The sequence below is a fragment of the Manis javanica genome, chromosome 9, assembly GCF_040802235.1.
Source record: "Manis javanica isolate MJ-LG chromosome 9, MJ_LKY, whole genome shotgun sequence".
Taxonomy (NCBI): Eukaryota; Metazoa; Chordata; class Mammalia; order Pholidota; family Manidae; genus Manis; species Manis javanica.
In genome coordinates, this window is record NC_133164.1 from 43722243 (window position 1) to 43737295 (window position 15053).

General features: G+C 37.6%; 1 protein-coding gene across 3 annotated transcripts in view; it reads left to right on the top strand.

Annotated features, from left to right (window-relative positions):
• The window catches only part of DIAPH3 (diaphanous related formin 3), a 573382-nt gene that overhangs the window by 102355 nt on the left and 455974 nt on the right, over positions 1 to 15053 (top strand). For all 3 annotated transcript variants that reach the window (XM_037022985.2, XM_073212547.1, XM_037022986.2), the window contains one exon: positions 9794 to 9898. In XM_037022985.2, coding sequence (XP_036878880.2) covers positions 9794 to 9898 — 105 coding nt within the window. The remainder of the gene's footprint in view (positions 1 to 9793; positions 9899 to 15053) is intronic.

Consider the following 15053-nt stretch of genomic DNA (forward strand, 5'->3'; position numbering starts at 1 on the left):
TAGAATATTTGGTCAAATAATAGTTCATTATCAATCTGAGGATAAATGACATTTTCTTACTGCTCTCCTATTAATTAACTAGCCATCTGACTTTCTATTGAGTTTAATGGGGATTGAACGAGAGACACTGTGGATAAACAGTGAAAATCCAGCTCCACTATTGGTAAAACCAGAAAATATAACCTCTTTATAATAATAACATTTATGTTAAAAAAAGAATTACAAAAGTTTCTATAAGAACATAGCAAAAACGATTGATGAAAGAGAAATAATTTTATAGCTTTTGCATATTTAGGGACACCTTTAATACAAAGAAGAAGTAATAAAGTTAATTTGAAGTTCCATGATGTTGGTTATATTCATATTTCAAAGGTTTTCTAATTTTACTGAAACCTAACCTAAGGGTAAAGTTTATTAAATTGTGGAACTAGATAAGATTCAGTCAGTGTGCACTATTTTGAGAGTGTGTATTGACCTGGAATGAGGTCATGAAATCTTCCATTTTTTTATTTGACAGTAAACTGTTCTTGGTAGTGAAAGCCTATCTTGGTAGGGATAAACATCAGCAAGACCTTTTGATATTGTGTGCTATAGAAGATGAATTCCAATATGGTTAAAAACAGAATTATACTTTTAGAAAAAAATATTGTGCTTATAGGGTATTGAGCTCTGAAGTCTCAGGAGAAGTAATTAGGGGATCATTGTGAACCTCTTCAGATGCTTAACCAATCTGGCTGTAGTGATGAAATGTTAGCAAACAAGAGACTGCTACCAAGAATAATTATATTGGCTTTAACCCATAAAACAAAACAGTACACTATTGAAATGATTGCTGTTGCCTTAATAAGAACTAATGCTTGGTTTTGATACTGCTGTGCTTTCAGTTTTTAACTTACAACATCATGCTTACTGATCCATATGAATATTTTGGTCTATTATTATAGTGTCTTTCCAGGATTGATTTTATAAGTCTAGTCATGCCTCTGCCTGTCTGTAGTGTTTTTCTTCTCTGGGTGAATTACCTCACACCTGACCATCTTCAACAACTTGCTGCTTGTATATATTTGCTTAATTCTCCAAACAGTCAATCATTTTAAATTTAATCTGACTCTCCATGGTGTTAACTATCCCACTCAACTTGATGTATGTAAATTTAATGAGCATGCTGTCTTGTAAAATCCACATCCATGAATGGCAATAATGAGTCCAACGTCTGTAATTCAGTTGGAAAAATGTCCACTCTGTTGGCCATTCTCTGCTTGATTACTTCTTAGTGTTCTAACTATTTGTATTTATTGCATGAGTATTCAAATTACATCTTTTTTCCTCTTTCAGTTTTGCCAAGGAAACTATGGAATATATTGTACCAGTATTTTATCAGTCTAGGATGGAGCCAAGATGTCTAAAAATAGTAGCAAACTTGTAATTTCTTGGTTTGTGGGAACTTCTGGTCCCACAGGAAGGAATTTTTCTAAATTCTACTACAGAAAGAATTCTTTAGAATATCGTAAAGAGCTTCTGGCTTGACTACATGCAATGGACTCGTTTCCAGGAAAGGGCCACCACTGACCCATTTGGGGTTCTTGTGCAAATTAGAAAAAGGGGTATCCTTTCATTCCTTTGGCTGGACACAGCACCACACAGTTACACAGCTTGATGAGAGGAATCTGGGTGAGGTCTCAGCCCCCAATCTCTTCTTGACGTGGAGTCACTGGGCAGGGTTCAGCTACACCCTGATCTTGTTTCAGGTCACTGAAGTTGGGGGTGGTTCTGCTGGGTTTCCCCAAAGACTTGAAGGATTTTAACTCGGCCAGTTTTACCTGTGCTGATACCTCTTCCTGAAGATTCCATTTCTGGAACTGGGACTTGTTTCCCTCAAGTTTCTAGGCTGGGGTTGTGAGTATTGTCTCTAGCTCCAGCTCCAGCTCCCAGAAATTACCTGAATTTTATATGTTTGTCCTAAAGTAGAATTGGCAGTTTATATTTGGGAACTTCCGTTTCATCTTTTAAAAACAAATATTTAAAAAGTACCCACCATGATCAATGCAGTGTAAAAGAGGCAGCAAGTATAGAAAAAATTGAGGTGGTAAAAAAGTCCTACATAAAGGAGAGCTAGGGTTGAAGGAGGGCTTTTTTTCTTTTAATTTTAATTCATTTAGGATTAAATGGGTTTATATATTGTGTTATATAAATATATAAATAAATGTATATATAAATATGTTTGCATATTGAGACACAACCAACTGAGAAGAATTTAGTGAAACAGGATTGAAAAAAAGATAATTGTGAAATGTCCTTTTAGGAAGTGAAACAGGATGCAGGCATAAATGAATGGTATTATCTCTGGATAGATGAAGGAATGGGTACAGAAAGATTAGTGTGCAAGTAAATTGGTAATACAGGAAACAAAATTGAATGATGGCTTTCTTTTCACAGAGGAAATTGAAATTTGGCTCCTGAAAATGATAAGCAGAAGTGGTAGTTTCATAGCTCATGGAGAATGGCAAGTTTGAGAATAATACCTTAGGGAATGTTAGAAAGAGACTGGTAGGATTTCCCATAAATGTAGGAAATGATGGACCATAGTATTTTGCCTGCTTTAGGAGAAAATGGAGAGGATTAAGAAACTGGAGGTTTACTGAGGTTAGAAACAGGTGGTTCCTGGAAGTGAAAGAAGTAAAAAGATAGAAGAGTAAGGTCTGATAATAGGAGCTTGGGGATTATGATGCCTGCAGTGGAACAGTTTTTAGGTATGAAGAGGTCTAGGTGTGGTCATGAAGGCTGGTGGAGGAAAGTGGAAGTGAAGATTGCTGGCGGTAGGGAAGCAGAAGCCTGGGTGGCAAGGCAATTGGGTGGCAGAGGAGTCATCACGAGGTGCTGGCAGCACAGATAAGTCAGATAGTATCAGCTCCAAAGGAAGTGAGATTTCTAAATGATGATGGAGATCAGTAATAGGGAAATAATAATAGAAAGAGACCTGAGCTCAAGTCTAAGTTATTGGACTATGGTCAATTTCCCTAAGTCTCTTTCCTCTCATCAATGAAGAGAGGCTATTACATACCTCCAGAGCATTATTGGTGAGAATCAATTAAATAGTGCTTATAAGTGTTAGCCCAGTGCCTGGCTCAAGAACTCAGGCATTATTTAGGATCATCGGAATATTAGGTCTTTGTGAAAAGATGTAGAAAGGTTTTTGGGGAGAAATAGTAAGTAGGATGGTTTACAGAGCAGATATGGAATGAAAAACGGTAGGAAATTTGAGCAACTTGAACTATGTGCTTTTAGAAAATTCCAAAGGTTCCTGAACTTATAGATTTAAAAAATGAAATTTGGTATTTATGTCTTAACTGTTCCTTTTAGTAGCCTCGGACTTGTCTTGATAGTAGTTTCTTTACTTCCCTCTCCTCCAGCAAGTCTATGTATATTTATTGTAGCCAAATTCACCAGAAACTTAAGTCTTTTTATTTAGTGGAGTTAAACAAGGTATTTTTTTAAAAAGGAAGATGTCCCATTTTTCTCATTCTTTTCAAATTATTTTTTATAGCAGAATTTTATTCAATGATTAAATTCAGTCTTTTAAAACTTTATTTTGAAATAATCTTAGACTTAAGAGTTGTAAAAGCAGAGCTCTTACATACCCTTCACCCAACTTCCTCTAATGTCAACATCTTGTATAACTTTAGTGCAATTATTAAAACTAAAAGAAAGTTTCATTGGTACAATACTAACTAAACTACAGACATTATTCAGATTTTGCCAGTTTTGTGCTTTTTCTGTCCTAGGATCCAATCCAGGATCACACCTGGCATTTGACTTGCCACGTCTCCTTAGTCTCCTCTCATCAGTGACACCTTCCCTATCTTCTGTGACCTTGAGACTTTTGAAGAATCTGCTTGGTTATTTTGTATAGTACCTCAATTTGCGTTTCTTTTTGTAGTATTTCTTCTCTGTATTTCTAAAATCTATCCCTAGTGCCCCTCAGACTGGCATAGTAAAACACAGTGATTCAACTTAAGTACAGTTTTTAATTAGAAAGTAATTAATGTAAAATTACTTTTTGATGTTGTAGCTCCCAGTTTCTCCAGGCAAAACTGTCTAAACATGTATATGAAGGTAGTGCTATAAATTAGTTAATTAATAATGTATGTTAGCATGTTAATATAACTTTAACAACAAAAACAGGAGCTATCCTTCAGACAGAAACTAAAGTTTTGGTTTGACTACTAAAATAATATCTTTGAATGAGATAAATCAGCTAAAAAGCCAACTAACTGATAAGGTTTTTCCATTTGAAGAATAGGTATTTATCTCATATCCACTGAAATGTTAACCTCATTCAAATTACTCATCAGGCCTTATATAATTAGGTGTGCTATGTATTTCCTGTTAAGTGTTTTATTTATAATATATTTAATGAATTACATGCATATTTCTACGTATTGATTTATTGAAGTAAACTGCATTTAAGGGCAATTTTGAAATCTGTAGGTAGCTGCATTATCATTTTGTACCTATGTAGGGTAGTAGCTGTCCCAACCTATGTTTGAGGGGAAGAACTGGTTAATGCACACACAGTAATTTGTATTGCTTGTGTAGGCCATATTTGTGGATTTAGGTATTAATTTCTGCTTAGAAAGGAGCCTTATTATAATATTAAGTTGTTTTCCAGTGGTGTAGTGGTTGCTGTTTGTGCCATTCAAGACCCCTTCACCATGGGGGGTTGCACACATACCCCAGGTGGTGAGTGTTGACTCCTAGTGGCTTACTGCTGACCTCTTACCCAGAGATTTGGCTTCACAGAACTGGGGTCCTGCAGCTACTACTGACTGACTGATTTGGGGGTTTTGCGGCCGGCCTCTACCTCCAAGTGGTACTCACATCAGTGCCATTCAGGCTGAGGCCACAGTTTTGAATATCTCTTTCCGCTGTCCTGTTTTACTTCCTTGACTCCCTGAAAGCATCCCTTCCAATAATCCCCTGCACCGGAATCCCCATGTCAGGCTCTGCCTCTAGGGAACCCGACCTAAGACAATGTAGATATGATATGATAATTTTGAGCAGATGTAAACTAAATACCATGAAAATCGGCCACTTGCTCACAAGGGACCCAGTATAATTACCCAGAAGCTGCAACTAGGCTGGGAGTCTGGGCTCCAGTTCTTGAGTTTCTAAAACCAGCTAGCTCTGAAAAGTCGCTTCATTTCTGTGAGCCACTGTTTTTTAGTCTATAATGTATGGAGCTTAGACTGAGTGATGATCACACTCTCAAACTGAATGCCATATTTACACAAGAGAGGTGGTAGGAAAGAGTTTGGGAGAACTGTGTATCTCTTCCTGAATTCCAGATATACCAGTTTTGTGTATGAGCTCGTCATTTTTTTTTTTTTGAGAGGGCGTCTCTCATATTTATTGACCAAATGGTTGTTAACAACAATAAAATTCTGTATAGGGGGGTCAATGCTCAATGCACAATCATTAATCCATCTCAAGCCTAGTTCTCTTCAGTCTCCAATCTTCTGAAGCATAACGAACAAGTTCTTACATGGTGAACAAATTCCTACACAGCGAATAAGTCCTTACATGGTGAACAGTACAAGGGCAGTCATCACAGAAACTTTTGGTTTTGATCACGCATTATGAACTATAAACAATCAGGTCAAATATGAATATTCGTTTGATTTTTATACTTGATTTATATGTGGATCCCACATTTCTCCCTTTATTATTATTTTTGTTTTTAATAAACTGCTGAAGTGGTAGGTAGATGCAAGATAAAGGTAGAAAACATAGTTTAGTGTTGTAAGAGAGCAATTGTAGATGATCAGGTGTGTGCCTGTAGACTCTGTGGAGAAGTTTTCAGCAATTATTTCTTCAAAGAGACTTTCTATCACTTTTCCTCTTTCTTCTTCTTCTGGTACCCCTATAATACGAATATCATTCCTTTTGGATTGGTCACATAGTTCTATTAATGTTGTTTCGTTCCTGGAGATCCTTCTATCTCTCTCTATGTCAGTTTCTATATGTTCCTGTTCTCTGGTTTCTATTCCTTCAATGGCCTCTTGCATCTTATCCATTCTACTTATAAATCCTTCCAGGGATTGTTTCACTTCTGTGATCTCCTTCCTGACATCTGTGATCTCCCTCCGGACTTCATCCCATTGCTCTTGCATTTTTCTCTGCATCTCTGTCAGCATGTTCATGATTTTTATTTTGAATTCTTTTTCAGGAGGACTGGTTAGGTCTGTCTCCTTCTCAGGTGTTGTCTCTGTGATCTTTGTCTGCCTGTAGTTTTGCCTTTTCATCGTGATAGAGATAGTTTGCAGAGCTGGTACGAGTGACAGCTGGAAGAGCTTTCCTTCTTGTTGGTTTTTGGCCTTCCTCTCCTGGGAGAATAGCAACCTCTAGCGGCTTATGCTTGGCAGCTGTGCGCAGACAGGGCTTCAGCTACCTGCCCGGTTGGTTTGGAGTTTATCTCAGCTGTTGCTGTGGGCATGGCCTGGCTGGGGCCGCTCCTCCAAAATGGTGGAGCCTCGTTGGATGGGGAGCAGCCGGGAGGCTATCTATCTCTGTAATGGGCCTCCGTGCTCCCTGTTGCCCAGGGGCTTAGAGTGCCCAGAGATTCCCAGATTCCCTGCCTCTAGGCTAAGTGTCCTGTCCCGTCCCTTTAAGACTTCCAAAAAGCATTCTCCAAACCAAAACAACAACACAACAACGAAAGAGGAAAAAAAAAACAATGGAAAAAAAGCGTGTTTTTCTTTGTCCTCAGGTGCCAGTCTCAGGCACCTGCTCACCGGTCTTGCTGCCTTGTTTCCCTAGTATTGGGGTCACTGTCCCTTTAAGGCTTCCAGAAAGCACTCGCCAAAAAAAGAAAAGGGATAAACGCGCGATATTGTTTGTCCTCAGGCGCCGGTCTCAGGCACCCGCTCATCGGTCTTGCTGCCCTGTTTCCCTATTATTGCGGTCCCTGCCCCCTTAAGGCTTCCCAAAAGCACTCGCCAAAAAAAAGGGAAAAATGCGTGATTTTCTTTGTCCTCATGTGCCAGTCTTAGGCACCTGCTCACCGGTCTTGCTGCCATGTTTCCGTACTATTGGGATCCCTATCCCTTTAAGGCTTCAAAAAAGCAGTTGCCAAAAAAAAAAATGGGAAAAACGCACGATTTTCTTTGTCCACTGGTCTCAGGCACCTGCTCACCGGTCTTGCTGCCCTGTTTCCCTCATATTGGGGTCCCTGTCCCTTTAAGGCTTCCAAAAAGCACTTGCCAAAAAAAAGGGAAAAACGCATGATATTCTTTGTCCTCAGGCGCCGGTGTCTGGCACCTGCTCACCGGCCTTACTGCCCTGTTTCCCTAGTATTGGGGTCCCTGTCCCTTTAAGGCTTTCAAAAAGCACTTGCCAAAAAAAAAGGAAAAAACTGCTCCAGTTTTTTTCCACCAGCCGGGACCCAGGGGTAGGGGCGCTCGTGTCCTGCCGGTCCGGGACTTGTATCTTACCCACTTCACGAGGCGCTGGGTTCTTACAGGTGTGGATGTGGTCTGGATGTTGTCCTGTGTCCTCTGGTCTCTATTTTAGGAAGTTGTCTTTGTTATATTTTCATAATTCTATGTGGTTTTGTGAGGAGATTTCTGCTGCTCTATTCACGCTGCCATCTTGGCTCCGCCCTCGAGCTCATGTCATTTTGAAGATAACTTTCCAAGAAGTAAAGGAATAGCCTTTCTTTCTTTCGACTTTACAACTGTGAAATTTTGATTTCAGCCATGACAAATGGGCTTTCTGTTTTTTTTAGTATTATGTATTGAATAAGCATTTAATTTGCTGCTTAAAGAGTCTGGAAATTATTTGGCCATAAATAAGATTTGAAATAAAATGAAAATACAGAGGATAATTTAAAATGCAGGTTCTCAGGGCTCTTGGGTCCCTGAACCTTTTATAACAATTATTCCCTACCTTCCCCATCACTTTCTTCCAGTGGCATTCTTTGTAGATAATATAAACTCTCTATACTCTTTATTAAAAAGCCAACATAATGCTTTACTGTACTGTATAATAAGACAATATGTATGTCAGTATAAAAAATTGGCCATGACTCCTCAAGAAGGTACAGAAAAGTCACATTGTTGAATCTTTGCCTCATGCCACTTTGAGTTCAGTGGTTACATTATAGGCTGATACAGTTGTGCTGTTCTGGTGTTTCAGATACTGTAGCTGTATTGTCCCAGGATATCTAAACTTCAGAAATGGAGCATAATTGATGATAAGGCTGACCAAAAATAAAACAAAAAACTCACAGTGTTTCTATAATTTACGGAGTAGTTGTTTGTTTGGAAAATTTAGTATATACTAAAACCACACAGTACAAAGTTTTTAATCTGTAGCAATTTGCATATTAATTCCATTTTCCATTTAATTTCATTCAGTTAAAATCTGTAGGCTTAGATTATTATGATTCTGTCTCTCTCTGAGGATATATTCATCTTTTTTTGGAACATGGGACAGATTCTTACTCTAGGATTAGTCCATTTCCATAATGCTTCCTAAGTGCTTGTAAGGCTCACTGAGAGTCACTGGCTGGGAGAAAAAAGTGATACAAAACAAACCATTATTCACTTGATAGGATATTTCTAACTAGAACAGCCAGGAGTGACATTACTAATTACTACCTTTTATTGGAATGTCAAATGGAATAACTTTTAAGATGTTAAATATTTATATCAAGGTGAAATGAAGGGAATTTTGACTTTGAAGTGCTTGAAGGGTTTGGTAGCCAAAAACTGAGTCAGCTAAAGGCATAAACTGCAGTGTTTGATGAACTGCAGCACCCTTAAACAACTTAGAAGAGATTTAGCCTGCTGGGCTCCATCAGTGATCCAAAGTCCTGATTTTTATGGACCTGTTTCCCGCCCGGATATGCAGTTTATATATACTCAGGTGTTTTACATTGCATATCACAAATGACCCAGGGCTAAGATCAGGAGGAAACCTATTTGAGCTGCCCTTCTTTAGCCATTTCTGTCTTACCTTACTCTCCCTTTCCTTTGCCAGAACAACCTTTTTCTAAAGCAATTTCATTGATAGATCCTGGTAGCAATTCATATATACTTGTAGTATATTTAGTCAGAATTCAGCCTGTAGCAAGATCCAGGTTACTTACACCCTTATTTTGATTGGTACTGTTTAGGAATGTTACATTTTTAGGCATTACCCCTTTTTATGAGTGAGACTTTTACATGACTTAGAACACTGAACAAATCAAGTAAATATTTTTGACAGGGGTGAAGGAGAGACAATCAAAACTACAGAGTGTCCATTGTTTTTGCTGTGACCAGTTCTAGGTATTTGATATAAGCTATCAAAACCTGGAAGGTTGTTGGCTCATGTACCATTCAATTTTTGACACATGGAACAGTTCTTTAAAAACCGTGCAAGAGAGCTTCAGTGGCGGCTGTTATAAAAAAATAATACATATATATTTTGAAATTGAGAATCCTAATGACCTTATGAAAGGTGGTAATCTTCAACTAATTATCAATAGTGATATGAATAAAATTTTTACTAGCCTGCTGTGCATTTAAAAAGATTACCTTGTAAGTGTTTTACCTGTGAAAATGATTTGAATACCTTCTCTGTCTCTCTAGTTCTTCTCTCTCTCTTTTTCTCAGACAGAACTACATGTAAATCATTCCAAAACAATGCTGCTCCGTCACAAATTATTGATTTTTTTTTTCCTTTCATAGTTGGTGTAAAATTGCTGCTTTACTTAGATTCTAAAATGAGGCCTTTTAATTGTGTTTTCCAGGAAGATATGAATTTAAATGAAGATAAGAAGACACCATTGCGGGAAAAGGACTTTGCTATCAAAAAAGAAATGGTGATGCAGTACATTCATACTGCTTCCAAGACAGTAAGTAAAAATCGTCAAGTTGACAAATACTGCAGAAACGTGTAGTAGGATGGAAAACAGTGCATTTGTCTAATGAAGTGCTTAAGTTTGTGGGCAGCTGTGATCAGAGGGCTTTTGAATGTATAAAGGGACAGTATTATAATGTTTAAAAATATTTCTCATCTTGGCTCTTAAACTGCTTTTGTTTTTAGCTACTCAACATTGCTGAGAAACACTGTGTGGTCTTCTCACTCTAAGGCATTTTTCCTTGTTTGTGAATTAAAGTGGTTATTGATTTTTAATGTCACTTCTAAATTGGGATAATATTTATATTATAGAAAAGTGAGGCTGATTGTACTCTTTAACTGCTTGAATCAGGATGCATAATAGTGTCTTAGAGGCATATCTTTAATGTGAATTTCCCTATGGATAAAATTATTCTGTAACAGATTATAAATGTAGACATTTGAAGCGAGCATTAAGCCTCCACGTGAGTGCCAGTTTCCCCAGGAAGCATGAAATGTGTGGATGGAAGTAATGACTTAATGACTAAGAAACCATGACTGGCACACAGAATCAGTTATATTCATTTCATGAAACAACAAATGAGCTCGACCAGTTATATAAAAATTGTGAATGAATGGATTAGATGGAAAAGTAGGAAATGGAAGCTAATGAAGGAGTGGTCAGTAGAACGATGGTAGAAAATTTTTTTGGCTGGACTTAAAATAGAATTGGGCTGGAGAAAAATAACACACTGTAGTTATCACTGGATACTTTAACTTAAGGCCAGGAGACAAGAATCTAAGTTATTGATACTTTTAACTCCATTTATCTCCTAGACCAGTCAGTGACTCTGAGGTATTTTTTTTTGGAAGAAAAACTCAAGTGATGTTTAATTTTTAAACATGTCTTACGTTTTGTCAGCCCAATGTTCAGTTGTAGAAACCACCGAGTACTGTGCTTCCAGCTCTTTATAGACATGGGCTGTGTATTTGCTCTTGTGATATGAGTTGATTAGTCCACTATTTCTTAGACATCACAAATTAGCCTTAGAGATTTAGGAGTCAGAGCTCTGTGTTTTGGATCAATTTACTTACCCTTTGTTTGATCTTGGACATCTTATTTTAGCTCTCTGATCTATAATTTCCTCATCCCAAAGATGGGATTAATACCTATATCACAGACTTGTTGTTTGTTTATTCCATGATTGGGACATAACAGAATTTATATCTGGTGGCTGCTTCTTACGGTAGCTGTGGTAGTAATAACAATTATTATGATGATTCTTTTGGTGATTTGTTTCTTGTTCTTGCTGTTGACATCATTACACCATAATTAAAAATATAAGTAAATATACTACAACTGAATACAACTTCACTGTCAGTAAGTCTACATTTCTGGGACATTAATTTGTTCACTGAACATATTTGTTGTCTGTATGTCAGGCACTATTTTAGGCCCTGCAGATGGAGTCCCAAGAAAGTCTCTCATTGTGTTCTGTGGAACAACACAGGACACATGTAACAGAAAAACATAAACATGTAATAGGAGGTGTAATGTGATATGGGAAAAAAAGGAGGAGTGGAGATGGTATGACTGTTTTTTTTTATTTTTTATTTTTTAATTTTGTTATCATTAATCTACAATTACACGAAGAACATTATGTTTACTAGGCTCTCCCCTTCACCAAGTCACCTCCCCCACACCCCATTACAGTCACTGTCCATCAGTGTAGTAAGATGCTATAGAATCACTACTTGTCTTCACCATGTTGTACAGCCCTCCCCATGCCGCCCCCAACTCTCCACATTATACATGCTAATCATAATGCCTCCTTTCTTTTTTCCTGCCCTTACCCCTCCTTTCCCACCCATCCTCCCCAGTCCCTTTTCCTTTGTTAACTGTTAGTCCATTCTTGGGTTCTGTGATTCTGCTGCTGTTTTGTTCCTTCAGTTTTTCTTTGTTCTTATACTCCACATATGAGTGAAATCATTTGGTACTTGTCTTTCTCTGCCTGGCTTATTTCACTGAGCATAATACCCTCTAGCTTCATCCATGTTGTTGCAAATGGTAGGATTTATTTTCTTCTTATGGCTGAATAATATTCCATTGCGTATATATACCACGTCTTTATCCATTCATCTACTGATGGACATTTAGGTTGCTTCCATTTCTTGGCTATTGTATATAGTGCTGCGATAAACATAGGGGTGCATCTGTCTTTTTCAAACTGGGCTGCTGCATTCTTAGGGTAAATTCCTAGAAGTGGAATTCCTGGGTCAAATCGTATATCTATTTTGAGCTTTTTGAGGAACTTCCATACTGCTTTCCACAATGGTTGAACTAATTTACATTCCCACCAGCAGTGTAGGAGGGTTCCCCTTTTTCCTCCACAACCTCGCCAACATTTGTTGTTGTTTGTCTTTTGGATGGTGGCGATCGTTACTGGTGTGAGGTGATATCTCATTGTGGTTTTAATTTGCATTTTTCTGATAACTAGCGATGTGGAGCATCTTTTCATGTGTCTGTTGGCCATCTGAATTTCTTCTTTGGAGAACTGTCTATTCAGCTCCTCTGCCCATTTTTTAATTGGATTATTTGCTTTTTGTTTATTGAGGTGCATGAGCTCTTTCTATATTTTGGATGTCAACCCTTTATTGGATGTGTCATTTATGAATATATTCTCCCATACTGTAGGGCACATTTTTGTTCCATTGATGGTGTCCTTTGCTGTACAGAAGCTTTTCAGCTTGATATAGTTCCACTTGTTCATTTTTGCTTTTGTTTTCCTTGCCCGGGGAGGTAGGTTCATGAAGAAGTCGCTAATGTTTATGGGTATGACTGTATTTTATAGTGTCATCAGACTACCCTGTTAGGGAATTTTATATCTAATGAGAATAAATTCACTTAATGTAATTACAAGAGACACTGCATTGGTTAGAGCTGGTATAGAAATCCTTGGCAAAATAGTGCATTTTAATTCTTCAGTTTTATATAAACAGACTTTTTAATAGAAGAACAAACCATTTTTAACTTCATTATAGTGGTTCTATTTCAGTTTGCATTCACTGATTTTAAACGTTAATCTTCTAATAATTTTGGACTAAGGTTAGAATTCATTGACTGGAATTAGCTAATTAGATGATCAGGATTGAAATAGATTAGTTATGTGAAGTATGATTAAAGCATTGACTCATTTAATTAGCACGTGGAACACCATGGCTTTTCCTAGGAGGGTTCTGAATAATTTGGCAGATGGTTAACTTTGTAGAAAGTTCAAGCTGACCAGTCATCTATTTTTGCTTTGGAAGTAGAAACATGTCTAGGATATGGTCTTTGTCATGTGAGTGCATTTAGGTTAATGAGTTCTGAAAAAGTTTCTCTGAGAAGAACATTCAAAAGTCATAGACCGTTGTTCTGGAGAGGATGTGGGGAGTTAGTGTCACATATACTCTAGTTACCATTTTAGCTTTAGTATTTGCTTTGAGATTCTTTTTCAAATCTCAAGTCATTAATGGGTAATCATTAATGCTGTCTCTTGGAAAATAGTATTGAACCCTACAGTTGATGATGAGAAAATGCTGTCTAAATGTTAACTCTCAAACTAGCCCTAAAATAGATAAGCTTGGTTTTTATAAAAGGGGGGAAACCCACCAATCAAACTAGATTATTTCTAAGACCTTAGTGAGTTTGAGTTTGGTTAGACAAATAGTGTAACTGAATTTCTTCAGTTAGGAAAGATTATTAAAATTTTATTAAGCAGATATCCTATTTAGAGGTTAAAAATGCCAGATTCATATTTTCTTCTCTGAGTATGGCTATGCAATCCAGTTTTGGCCAGTACACTTGACGGCCGGATCTCCTGGGGGCTTCTGAGAAGGGTTTCCCTCTGTCGTAAAAGGATACAGAGCAGGCAAGCCACTCTTCTGCCATTCAACGTGGTCGTGAGGGAGCGTGGGGTGCTTGGCGTGTGGCATCATAGAGCTGCTGCTGTGGCCTTAGGAGTGCTGCTCCAGACTCTTCCATGATGTGAGGTGACTGACGCGTGTTCATACGTAAGGTGCTTTAAGTTGGGTTTTTGCTTTTGCTGCTGGAAGCATCCTGAGACACTTTTGCTTATGCAGTATTTCTCTTTATCTCTAATATACTCCGAAAATTGCTCTTTCCATCCAGAGGAGCATCTTAAGAGCATAGATAAGAGGGGGTACTACAAAGTCCCGTGGCCATTTTTGGTAAGCAACATGCCTAAGATGATCAGCAGCAAGTTTATTGGAGAAAATGTCTTAAAAAGAATGATGCAGACTTTTGTTTTTGTTTGATTACTAGCTGGAAGGTAAGACTATTCTTTAATTAGTATAAGGACATAGAAAGTAGAATGTGACATGATAGTCCAAACTGAAGAGAAACCACAGTTCCTGAATCATGTGAGAAAAAAATTCTGGAACAGAACTGAGGATCTCTTGAGCTTTAGTTGCATAAGAATTTTTCTTATTTTCTAAATGGAAGGTAACTAGAATTTAATATACAAATCTACCATATAAACATATTTAATTATGCTTAACCAACTGCTTAGGTTTTGAATATAGTTGTCACTCTTTATTGTGGCTCAATTATTTTTAATTCTTTTCTTCCTTTAAAATTCTTATATATATATTTATATATCTAAAAATCCTTCAGATATAGTGTTCAACAATGATTTTTGTGGTCAAGATTCTTAGGTACAAAGCAAGCTTAGGAGATAAGATAAATCCTAATGGAGTTGTTGCCTCCATGTTTCCTTTTCTTCTTGGTTTTGCTTGTACCATACCCTGTTTCTGTGATACAAGTGTTTATGTTGGTGTTTATTGCCTTGTGGGGATTTGAGTTGTAAACAGGGCAGGGTGAGCTGGTTTGTATACTATATCTGGGTAATATGAAAGTCTTCCATCACAGGGTTAACACAAAACCATGGATTAATTTATACAACTAAAGAATGTGCTAAAAAGGTTATCTGTAGAGAGGAGGATCAATAAGATACTTCTCCCCCACCCCGCCACCCCCACCCCGCCCATCACAAAGGATTGATACAAATGTCCACTCTACTTTTCCCATCTGTTAGGAAGAAAGAACCTTCTATTTGTTCCACTTTCGGCTTTTTCAGGGTAGTCTGTGGCAATATAAAGCTGGAGAAGTC